We start from the raw sequence: 12,423 nt of genomic DNA on the forward strand, positions 1-12,423 counted from the left end.
GCCGAAATAATGTGCTTAGTGTGGCCGTGTGCACTCAACTTTATACAATCTGTTTTAAAAATCTGGTTTATGTAAAATCAGAATAATCCCGTAGTGTAGACATACCCAGAGTTACTCCATATTTGGTACTAGTGAAGGGAAGGAAGCATTTCTGTATAGATGGGCTTTAGTATTTGCCCTTTAAAGGTGGACGACCAAAACGTAATTTTAAACAGTCCTCTAGGCTCATATGATGATTTAGAAAAGTATTCACACCAATAATGCAGAAATGACAATCTGTGGTAAACACAAACTGTTCATACGTTTGAAGCAATTTGCTATTGGGTTCACCACATGGCGGTTAGTTCGACTCTGTGTTGACATATGACCACACACAAGTCAAGATAATATATATGATATTGATAGCAGTTGTACGGGAAGTGGATGTAGCTGGCTTGTAATGCTGATACACTCTAGTTGTTGGTTGATTCCAAGGTACACGTGTGTGTGTATATGTTTTTTACAATGCCATCAATTTTTAATGTGCTGCTGATCTAGAAGTGAAAATTCATTACTTTAGCAAAATCAGAACTGACAGATGGAAGTATTAAACTTTCATATCTTGTTGGAGGACAAAATTGGAATCATTTTACTCTGCCTGGAACTCAAAATATTTTAAATTAAAGACGATAGCTTATGATGATTATCTCACTATCAGCTGGAGAATGTTAAGGACATAGGAGATCATATTGCAGACACTCCTTTAAGGAGAAAGGAATGGATGTGCTCTTAAATATCTTGCACCAGAGTCTGCTTTCAACTGCATCTATACAAATCCACTGAAGTCAATGGATTTGAAAAGAACTGATTAAATGTTCTAAAACAAAACATCACCTCTGAGCTGACAAAAAATAAGGAATTTCAACTCAAAGGGCATTTCCTCCTTTTGAAATCATAAGTGCTTGAGAACAGGAGTGTATGATGGAAATATCTTCTCAGTCCTAACAATATTTCACTCCTAGGATAAGATAAATAATTTTACAGCAAGTTTCTTCATATTAAGAGGTTTAACGTTTATTTTGTTAAAACTTTTAAATCTGTTTTTTTCCACTTCTAAAGAATTCTATGGTAAAGCATTGCATAGGAAGAGGTGCAAATGATCCTGATCCTGCAAGTGCTTATGCATGTGGGTTATGCCGTGGAGTTCAGTGGGACTACTTCAGTGAGTAGAATTACTGAGGTGCTTAAGTTTTTGCAGTATTGGGCTCTCAAGTTTTAAGCTCCTCAGAGCAGGGACTGCAATTTCCTTTGACTAGTACAATGCCAGTCACATTGGCATGCCTTAACAAATAGTAAATTTCCTTTTTTCACAAAAATAAAAGTCCAGAATTAACATTACAGGTGAAGGGCAGACTGAATATTTAGAATTATATAATATGTGAAGAGTCTCCTTTGAGGAGATGACTACAAAGGCAGTAGTAGTCGTGCAGACAGTTTGGCATGTTTCAGGAGTCTATTCACTTCATGTTTTGTCAAAAGATCATTTTTGATAAAAGGGGAGGGGAAATCATTAAACACTGGGGAACCAGTCCAGTCCAGAAGTCACTGGACTGTGTTTGAGGTTTCATTCATCATGTGTCTAGAAATAGGTGAGAAGATTTGAGGGATAGGCCACTTGAAACTTTAGTAATTTAAATCTCTTCAGTCTTTCTGGATTAATTTTACTAATCTAATGGAGTGGAAGCTACTGGCTTTTATCATGCTTATCATTGTTTTGTTTTTTGTTCGTTGAAAATGCATCTTTCAAGTCTTTATCATGGATATAACCCTGAAGACTGTAGCCAGTTTCTAGGGGCTAGGAGAGACCTGTAGAAGACATTGCACTAGTTGTAGGGAGGGATGAGGAGGGACTCTTGGCTTAGAGCCAGTTAAGACCACTTACCATTTTTTCAAGTATCAGAGGGGCAGCTGTGTTAGTCTGGATCTGACATGCATCTGACGAAGTGGGTATTTACCCACGAAAGCTCATGCTCCAAAACGTCTGTTAGTCTATAAGGTGCCACAGGATTCTTTGCTGCTTTTACCATTTTTTGTGAACCAAATTTTTTTCTTTTCTTCAGGTTTAACTGCTCTGTCTTCCTGGAGGTGCTTTTGAGGCCAAGTTTTGAGACCACCTTTCAGTGGATTTCCCTCTTTGCACCTACAAAACTGCAGCCTCAAAAAAAAAATCGCAAGTGTAAAATTATACTTGCATTTTGCAGGTGCTAAAAGGAAAGGCTGGCTTTTGTAAATCTGGCCCTGTATTTGAAAAACACTTCTCTAAAGCTTCTGCTTGGAAGGGCATCTAGAACATGAAGCAGGAGGAGCATTGTAAATGTGACCCACACTGTGAATCATTGAAACTTGATACTGTATAAGTAGTCATGAAACATACTTACCAGTGCCTAGTTAAAGCAAGAAATTTTCATTTGTGAGCAGGAATTTTTCTCTCATTGCTGGTTAAATTGCCACTGTGGGGATTGAACCTGGGATCTCTGAGTTAAAAATAATGAGCCACTACTACTTGGCTCTAGGACCAGATCCGTTAGGTTGGAGGCAGTAGCATACTCATAATCTCTTTACATAACCTAGACACTGAAGAGAGAAGGAGCAGTAAGCTGTGTTAGTGTGGGTGACATAAATAGTGGAAGCACAATCTGCTGGTAGAGTAAGTCAGTAGCAGACAGGATTTGTGGGTTCTGTTCTCAGCATGGCCACAGCCTTGTGTGAGTTTGTACAAGTCACTTATCTCTGTACCGTAGTGTATCATCTGTAAACTGTTATAAAAATTGTCTATATGGAGTCTGTGCCTTGAGGTTCTTCTGATGAAAGGTGCTGTTTAAGTGGTAATGGTGGTCGTGGTTGCCAGGTTCGTCCTTTGTGTTGTCTTATTGACCACAGAATGCCATCCTACCAGCTAGCTTTTTTCCACAATCTTTGGATTTTTATTTTGTTTAGCTGCTCATGTTTCTCACCTGGAGAATGTGTCTGAAGAAGAAATGAATAGGCTGTTGGGGATAGTGTTGGATGTGGAATATCTCTTCACCTGTGTCCACAAAGAAGAAGATGCAGATACAAAACAAGTTTACTTCTACCTGTTCAAGGTAAGATGAAGATGTTTCTCAAAATGCAACATCATGCAGTTGTATTTCTGCAACTTTAGATACACATTAGCATCTTGTCATATCTTTCATTCTTTTGTACTTACATTAATTTTATTGTCCTAATGGACCATTATATTTGTATTGACCTAGACAATTTGTAGGTTAAGCTCTCCTTTTTCCAAGATAGTAATAAGGTTTTTAATTTTGGACTAGATTCTGCTACCCTTATGTTGCACAGTACCTAACTTCTGAAGTCTTCCCAGTGATTTCAGAGTCTGGTCCCAAGTCAGCACCCATTTGGTATGTATTTTCTTTCCAGCCATCAACAGCATCTTCCTTAATTACAAGTCAGAAGAAGAGCCAGTTGACAGTGAAGCTACTTTAGCTGTATACACATGGTCAGAACAGCTTTTCTTGGTGCATTTCAGGGGGTGAAGCAATTAACTCTGAAGTTAATTTAGCTGTAAACTTAATTTATACATGTACTAGCAAATATTTCAATAATAATAATAACAATTAATATGTTGTACCAGTACAAATTTCACTGACTGTCAAATGTTTATATAAAGATGGTTAACCATTTAAAAATAAAATTGTTTGTTTTTTGATAGCTTTTGCGGAAATGCATCTTACAGATGGGAAAACCTGTGGTAGAAGGGTCTTTGGAAAGCCCTCCCTTCGAGAAGCCCAGTATTGAACAGGTAAAACAGAACATGATAATTTCTGTGAACAAGGACCCTGCTGCAGTCCACATGAGTGGATTTGGGCAATGTGTGAATATTAGTTCCCTGTATCATTTTGAACAAAGGTGAACCTGAGGTTTGCATGAAGATGATTTCCTCTCCAGCCCCTGGGAAGGGCACTGTGGTTCAGTTATTGAATTATTTTCCAGAGTGGTAGCCGTGTTAGTCTATATCAGCAAAAACAGCGAGGCCTCTCTTGTGGCGCCTTAGAGACTAACACATTTATTTGGGTATAAGCTTTCGTGGGCCAAAACCCACTTCATCAGAAGCATGGAGTGAAAAATACAATAAGCAGTGTGTGTATATATATATATATATATATATATATATATATATATATATATATACACACACACAGAGCACATGAAAAGATGGGAGTTGCCTTACCAAACGGGGGTCATTGCTAATGAGGCCAATTCAATTACGGTAGAAGTGGCCTATTCTCAACAGTTGACAAGAAGGGATGAATATCAAAAGAGGGAAAATTACTTTTGTGGCTCTAGTGAGGCCAATGCAGTCAAGGTGGATGTTGGCCATTTCCAACAGTTGACAAGAAGGTGTGAGTATCAGCAGAGGGAAAATTACTTTTTGTAGTGACACATCCACTCCCGGTCTTTATGAATTTGCAAACTAGATACCATCAAATTAGGCCTGAATAAAGACTGGGAGTGGATGGTTTGGGTGAGGCAGAGTGAGGGCATGGTTCAGGGAAGGGGTGGAGCAGGGATGGTAGGAGGGGGAGTGAGGTTGAGGCTTTGGGGGAAGGGGCAGAGTAGTGGCAGGGCTTCGGGGTGAAGCGGTGGTAGAGCATCCACCGAAAAAAATTAAAATCAGCAGCTGTTGTTTAAATAGTAGACTTTCTTAGGACTGGTCTACACTGGAGGAGAGAGGATCGATCTAGATACGCAACTTCAGCTATGCTATCTTATGCTTCAGCTATCTTAGTTCAACTTACCTGGCCGTCCTCAAGGTGGCAAGTTGACTGCCATGGCACCCCCGTCGACTCAGCTTACTCCTCCTGCCGAGGTGGAGTATGGGCGTCAATTCAGGGATCGATTTATCACGTCTAGACAGGATGTGATAAATCGGTCCCTGATAGATTGATTACTATCCGCCGGTCTGGCGAGTAGTATAGATGTGGCCTTAAAGTACCTTTTTCATGCATGTCAAGTCTAATCTTTGTTTATTTTGGTACACTTAGCAAAGCCTCAATTGAAGTTGAGGAATATAGCACTGGGGTGAAATCCTGGCACTACTGAAATCAGTGGGAGTTTTGCCATTGACTTCAGTGTGGCCAAGATTTCACCCCAGCATTAAAAAGCAGAAACAACTGAAAGAAAACCAACAGTAGCTGATGTCTTTTTGAATACATATGTAGGTAGATAACATACACAGAAACTGAGATTTTGATTCAGCAAGATGCATAAGCATGTGCTTATCCGCAAACACAGGAGCAGTTCTGTGAACTTCAGTGAGACTGCTTGAATACTGTGCTGAATCAGGGCCTGAATATCTTTCAAGCAATCTATGGCTTAATGGAAAGTATACTCTTTTATTAAATAGCCTATTTTAAACTGGCACACTGTGTGAATGTTTCTTTGAGTTTAACTTATCATAACTCAGTAAAACAACACTCTTCACAGCAGCATTCCTTGTTTTTTAGGAATAATTAGAGTATACATAATGTTATGTACTAAATTTCTTGTTTCAAAAAATAATTAGTGTAAGTAATGTTATATACTCCTAATCCCTAAAATGCACATTTTGTACAGAGTTTCTTTTTCTAGTAGTAAAGCATTTTAAGTTTTCCTTTTGGATGACTGGGATAAAAAATCTCAACAGGTTGATATGAGGGATAATTCTCTTTACAGTTTATTTGGAAAGCATTTCATGTCAAATGAACAATATTTTCTGGTAAATTCTGGATTGTTTTGTTTTATAGCAATCTAAGTCACACATTAAATTTGCTAAGGCAGCAGTGCTATTTTTTATTTGTAAGAGTAAAATTGTGGCCGTTTATTTTAATGACACATTTAATTATCTTTAACTGAGTGTTTATTAAAGGGGTAATATAAAGAGTGCAGTGAAGTGATGTGCATACACAGTACGGGCAATTCAAGAAGAAATAACACCCTGTATAAACAGGAGTAAGATAGAAGTACTCCAAGCTCCACCCACAATTCAAAAGTAACTGAAAGTTTTTGTTTACATGATCAGGAATTAAATATTGTTAACGATATTTCTCTTTAAATCTTCATCTGTAGTCTTCAGCACTAATGCTCATCGGCACTGCTAGTGAAGTGTGTCATTGGTGGGTCTGGGAGTGATGGGGACATGCATGCCACCCTTTTCCCCTCCGTGTGGGTGAGGAGGAGAAGGGGAAGGGGGGAACTTAGGCTCCCACTGGTGCTTCTCTTCCCTCTTGGGGGCAAGGGGAGTGGCTTGGCTCTAACAGAGTGTGCATTCTGAGCCTGTCCCACCCTCCCTTGCTACCATTGGATGACTGGGATGAGGGCAGACCCCTTGTTTGACTCCGTCCTGCAGAGATGGGGAGGAGGAAGGAAGGGTTGTTTCTGCCCTCTGCTGATCTCGGAAACCATTTTTGTGGGGATGATTGCAGGAAGCTTACATCTCTCCTAGACCTATTGCTTTAGTCTGTCTGCTGACACCAGAATGCAGCACTGAAATGGATTGTTGTAAAAGGATGTCTTTTCAATCATAAGGAATAGAAACTTTTCTTCTTAAGTGAAAACTTAAATTTTGCAGAAACAGGAAAGTGTTGGTATGACTCACCAATGATTGGATTGATCTGACCCTGTGAGTTTAATGAATCCACGACTACATGGCACACATGCAGAATTGGAGGATACAACCCAGAGACTTTGTTTCTGAAATGCAGACTTCCACCACGTCAGCTAACACGTTGATGTGTATACTCTTTGCAGGCTAATGCCACAAGATAGTGACACAACCACAAATATTTAATCAGATCTGAATTCCTTCCAGCAGAAAACAGTGTTACACGTACATACTACTATTATTTGACATTTGTATTGTGATAACACCTAGAGGCCTGAGCCAGGGCAAGGCTCCATTGTGCTAGGTGCAGTACAAACATATAGTTAATAACAGCCCTTGCCGCAAAAAATTTAAAATCTAAAGGACAAGACATAACAGGTCGTTGAAGCAAACAGTAAGTGGGCTGAGAGTGGACAACTCAGTGGCAGACAGATTGTGCCAAAACATTCTGCTAAGTTTGCATGCAGTTCTGGCCAGTCAGTAACAGTAATCACAGTTGGTCATCTGCCTAGTCCTTCTCAGATGGCAACATCCTAGCTAGTATGTTACATGCTTTTCTCAGTCCCAGGCCTAAATCTCAGAGCAGTTAATTTCTAACAAGTGAATGTCAATTTACAAAGAGTACAGCATGGTCGTCATCAAAACTGCACATGTGAGGCATCCAAGAAAAAGCGCATGACCTTTCCCCGATAAAAGTTCTATATCATGTGAAGTAAGAGACTTATGTAGCGGTTTATACCCCTTATTATAGGCCAGTCGCTGGAGGGAAATAGAATCAAACACACTTGAGCAGGTATGACTTTTCATTTAGCAGAACCAATACTTCAGTTACACCTCTGGCAGGAGCAAATATTTCAAATGACCCAATGTGTATTTTCTCTATGTTGTAATACAAGTTCTGTTATATATATATATATATATATATATATATATATATAAAAGCTAGTAGTGCTCACAGGGAAAAAGATTATGCCTAAATTGTTAAATAATCATCACTTTCACCGTCTGTTTTAAGGGAGTGAATAATTTTGTACAGTACAAATTTAGCCACCTACCATCAAAGGAAAGGCAAACGATAGTTGAACTGGCTAAAATGTTTCTAAACCGCATCAATTACTGGCATCTGGAGACACCTTTGCAGCAAAGATTGAGATCTCCTAATGAAGACATTGCTGGCTATAAAGTGAACTATACAAGGTAACTATGCTTCGCTTCAGTTTCCCCTTTCAGAATATAGGCCCTGGTTCTGTTGCTATATGCACCAACAGAGATTTCTTACAACCACTGTCTTTACCTGTAGACCTACTGACTTCAATGCTATCATAAGAGACCCATGCTGCACTTCTATTTACAGAATTGGGGCTGTATTTAATAATTACTCTTAATCTGATTGGATGCTTAGTTGAATGTCAGGCTTCATTTCATGCACTGTAAGTTCATGAAGCTTTTGTTTAAAAACCTTTTAAAAAAAATTAGAAATCTCAAAGCCTCCATTTCAAAATAAAGTATGAGAAATATGAAAAGTAATACCATCTTTAAAGATTTGAGAGCCAACTGTGGTTAGCTGGCATTATTAGATTCCTTAAAATGAAAATTCATGTGTATATTTTCACTACTTCCATCAGAATTCTGAAGAATGGCTTATTGGAAAAAACTAATATATTTTAATTTCAGTAAACTTATTTTTTTTAAAAAGTAGTATAGTTGGTTTTTGTATTAACAGCAGAGGTGCTACTTAGTTTTCTATAATAACAAATGCTCCAAGGAGGGGGCTAGAAAGGACTGCCGTTCAAGATCAACAGAGCTCTCCATCCTTATACTGATCATCTTAATTTTCTCACTTTTACAAATCTTCTATTCCATCAGCTGTATTAAAGAGGAAAGGCAAAAAGTGTTCAGATAAAAAATTAATACTCCTAAGTAAATAAGAATCATTGATACCATAATAGACCACCGTATTGGTAGTCCTTATTCCCTCATCTGTGAAAGCACACATTAGTGCGTGTAAATGAGGGGGCATGATATCACATCAAACTTAAATCTTGATTATAAAGTTAACTGTTACACTGCTGTACATAGTCAGCTTTACTGCTGCTTAACCCCTTCAGTGCCACAATCCATCCCCTAGAGAGATGTAACACAAAATGCTGTATTTTTATATTGATCTGCTAATAGAGTATAACAAAACCCTTTATGGAATGACTCTCTTGTAAGTTAATGGAAAAAAGGAGAATATTAGGATGAGATTTAGTGAGAGAAAGTGACTTGGAGAAAGGGAGGGATGGAAAGTTTAGATAGATTTGGTCAGTCCTAATACAAAAGTGACATTCCCCCTGCACATACGCTATGATAGGGTATGTCTGATATGCTCCCTCATTCAGCAGCAAGAGTGTTTTACAGGGTCTGAAGGTTAGAGAGAGTTTGGGAAGATCATGAAAGGAGTTACCCAATTTTCAAAGAAATGTCAGACCATGCAAGTGCTACTTTGCTATATGTGCAGGGGACCTAACCTGGATTTGTATAGTCATTTAATCTTCTTTTGTTGCTAGTGATTCCCAGGTGGAGGTAATTATCTGGCTTTTTTGCTGCAGGTGGCTATGTTACTGCAATGTTCCCCAGTTCTGTGACAGTCTACCTCGGTATGAAACCACACAGGTTTTTGGGAGAACTCTGCTACGCTCTGTCTTTACTGTTATGAGACGGCAACTCCTGGAGCAGGCTAGACAGGAAAAAGACAAGCTTCCTCAAGAGAAACGAACACTAATCCTCACCCATTTTCCAAAGTAAGGAGTAACTGCTCCTCTTCCTTTGAGATTGTTAATTAGCCATATGGAATTTTGTCTTGAGATGTAAAAATGCTTGTTAGAACAACTAACTGGTTACATCTGCAACAGAAAGACTATTTACTCTGATGTTCAATGACACACATGTTACACCAGCCCCCTGCTGTCACTTGCACTACATATAGTCATTCAGTACATTCATACCTTCCAGTTATATTTAATACAGTTGCTGTATCTCTTTGAGATGGAGTTTTGTTTTATACGTGGGGCTGTTTTTGTTGCCAGAGGGGTTGCTTTCACTTTATAGTGGAATTTATGATTGGACACTGTTTCTGTTTGTTTCTTTTTCCTTTTCTTTGGACCATGTAAGTATCTAAGGGCAAGTCTACACTACTGCGCTACATTGGTGCAGCTGCATCGTGTCTGGTGAAGATGTGCTATGGTGATGGGAGAGTGCTCCCCTGTCGCCATAATGACCCCATCTCTGTGTGAGTTGGAAGCTATGTTGGCGGGAGAGCATCTCCCACTGACATAGCATGGTGCTGACAGCACTTTAAGTCGATGTAACTTGCGTTGCTCAAGGAAGGTGTCGTTTTCATAACCCTGAGAGATGTAAGTTACATTGACTTAAGTGGTAGTGTAGACCAGCCCTAAGTAGTACAATAGATTTGTTCTCTATTAGTTTTTTTAGCTCTGCATCTTTCTATGCTCTCTCAGACAGAAATTGGTCAAATAAAAGATACTGGCTCATCTATCTTGTCTCTCTCACCAAAGAGCTGTCAAGTGCTAGCATGGATTAACACTAACAGGAGTAAAGAGCAATATAAACCCTCCTAGGTTAGTAAGGGCCAGATTGTGATCCCCCTTACTCATATTGAATATTACATTGAAGTCAGTGGAACTGCTTGTGAAATTGGGTATTTCTCAGGAAGGGAAAGAGGATCACAATCTGGCCCCTAAAGTAAGACGGTATTATACTAAATAGGGAGCAGATCTCTTCATCAGGAAGGTGCCATGTTTACATAGTTATGATTCTAACCCAAACTGTACTAGGCTTGGTGGAAATTTAATTTGAAAAGCACTTTTATCCCTGCAACTTCTTGATTTTTCTAAGAAAAGCATATGCAGAAGATGTGTGAGAAGTATGAATGGAATAGTAAACCTTTTATACGCTGTACTCCTGCTCTGAATTATTTTTCTACTCTATCTCCCTCTGCTACCTAAACTTAGTTCCTTCTGCAATCTACAGTTTAGAATACTGAGCTAATTCTTATTTTCAAAGCAAAGTTCTCAGCAGTCAAACCCTGTATGGTCACTTGTCCTTTGTTCAACAGTGTCCACACATGTGGTGGGTAAGCACATGTGCCTTAAAAGCGATCTTTGAAGGATTTGTAGTGTGATTTAGTTACAATGATAACATAAGTGTTCAAGGGCAACATTTCTTAAATGTAGCCACCGTGGCCATATGTGGCCACCAGGGGTTTTTCATGTGACCACAGCCTCCTGGATGGTGATGAGGGGGAGGGGGAGGGCTGCCAGTAGGGGTTGGGTCCTGTCCCCCTCTGGAGCCACAAATACTGGAGGAACAGGCAGGTGATGGGGCTTGGGCTTCAGATCTGGTGTGGCGGGCAGCAGGCTCCAGCCGTGTGGCAGAGGGCTCCATCCCCTGGCCATGGACTTTGAGCCCTGACCCTGGCCTCATGCTCAACTCCCCACCCCAACCTGCTGCCTCCTCTGGTCCCGGGCTCTGGCCATGTGCTCTGACCCCCAGCCACAGGGTTTTGGATTCCACACATGGTGCCACACAATCCACCCCCAGCTCTCAGCCATGTGTGGCAGTGACTGCTGGCCCCAAGCTCATGACCCCACATTGCTCCTGGCTCCCACTGCAACCTCCGGCCCTGGACTCTTTGGGCTGTGCAGCTGCAGGGCTCTGGTCCCTGGACTCACCCCACATCATTCCTGGCCCCAAGCTGCCTCCCTACCCTCCTCCCCATCCAGGTCTTAATTTGTCCCCAGCTTGCCAGGGGTAGGTAAGTCTGTTGTGAAAAATGATATTTGTATGTTTGTTAATATCACATTTCACTGCCTCCCTACTAGCTAGCAAGTCTGCTGCTGTGAAAAGTGATATTAACAAAATACAAATACCACTTTCACACAAACAGACTTACTAGCTAGCAAGTCTTAAAAAAAAAAAATAAGCAACCAAAAAAAGCAAAAGAAACAACAACAAAAAGGGACAAGAACACGCAAAACACATTATTTGTTTCTATTCTGGTTAGGTCCAATAAAGAACAGAGAAAACTGTACATTATTTTTATTATTGTCTGCGAAAAAAACCTACATAAATAAATTACAATGATTTGGTCAGGTACCTGTGCATATTTCTTTGTTTTCCCTAAACTTAATTAAGTATTTTAGGAAAAATTGTCAGAGCGGCCACCAGCTGCACTTTGAGGCCACCAAAAAATTTCTTGTGAGAATCCCTGGGTACATTTACACTGCAGTAAAAGACCCGTAGCACAGCTGCTGCTGGCCCAGGTCAGCTGACTCAGGCTTGCAGGGCTTGCACTGTGGGACTATAAAATGGCAGTGTAGACATTCAGGCTTGGGCTGAAGTCCAAGCTCTGAGACCCTGTGAGGGGGTGGGTCTCAGAGCCTTGGGCCCCAGCTTAAATGTCTACACTGCTATTTTTAGCTCTGCAGCCTGAGCCCCACGAGCAAGAGTCTGCTGACTCAGGCTCTGAGACTCAGTGGCATGAGTTTTATTGCAGTGTAGATGTACCCAGAGGTTATTGTTTTCTTAACCAAGATAAAATTGTAGCATTTAAAAAAAAAATTAGGAGAGTTAATTAAGAAGTATTTTCTGTGGTACAAGTTTAAAGTCCTTTTGACACAATGACTCAATGTAAGTATACACATGTGATATCTGTGGCAATGAGGGGAGTACAAGGACCATTGTGTACTGGGCATGTA

General features: G+C 40.0%; 1 protein-coding gene across 5 annotated transcripts in view; it reads left to right on the top strand.

Annotated features, from left to right (window-relative positions):
- Nucleotides 1-12,423, top strand: part of KAT2B (lysine acetyltransferase 2B) — a 66,323-nt gene that overhangs the window by 20,226 nt on the left and 33,674 nt on the right. For all 5 annotated transcript variants that reach the window (XM_075062457.1, XM_075062461.1, XM_075062459.1 and 2 more), the window contains exons 3-6: nucleotides 2,977-3,122; nucleotides 3,734-3,823; nucleotides 7,680-7,861; nucleotides 9,256-9,447. In XM_075062457.1, the coding sequence (XP_074918558.1) occupies nucleotides 3,018-3,122; nucleotides 3,734-3,823; nucleotides 7,680-7,861; nucleotides 9,256-9,447 (569 nt within the window). In that variant the 5' untranslated portion in view covers nucleotides 2,977-3,017. The remainder of the gene's footprint in view (nucleotides 1-2,976; nucleotides 3,123-3,733; nucleotides 3,824-7,679; nucleotides 7,862-9,255; nucleotides 9,448-12,423) is intronic.

Source organism: Chelonoidis abingdonii, chromosome 2, assembly GCF_003597395.2.
Source record: "Chelonoidis abingdonii isolate Lonesome George chromosome 2, CheloAbing_2.0, whole genome shotgun sequence".
Classification (NCBI taxonomy): Eukaryota; Metazoa; Chordata; order Testudines; family Testudinidae; genus Chelonoidis; species Chelonoidis abingdonii.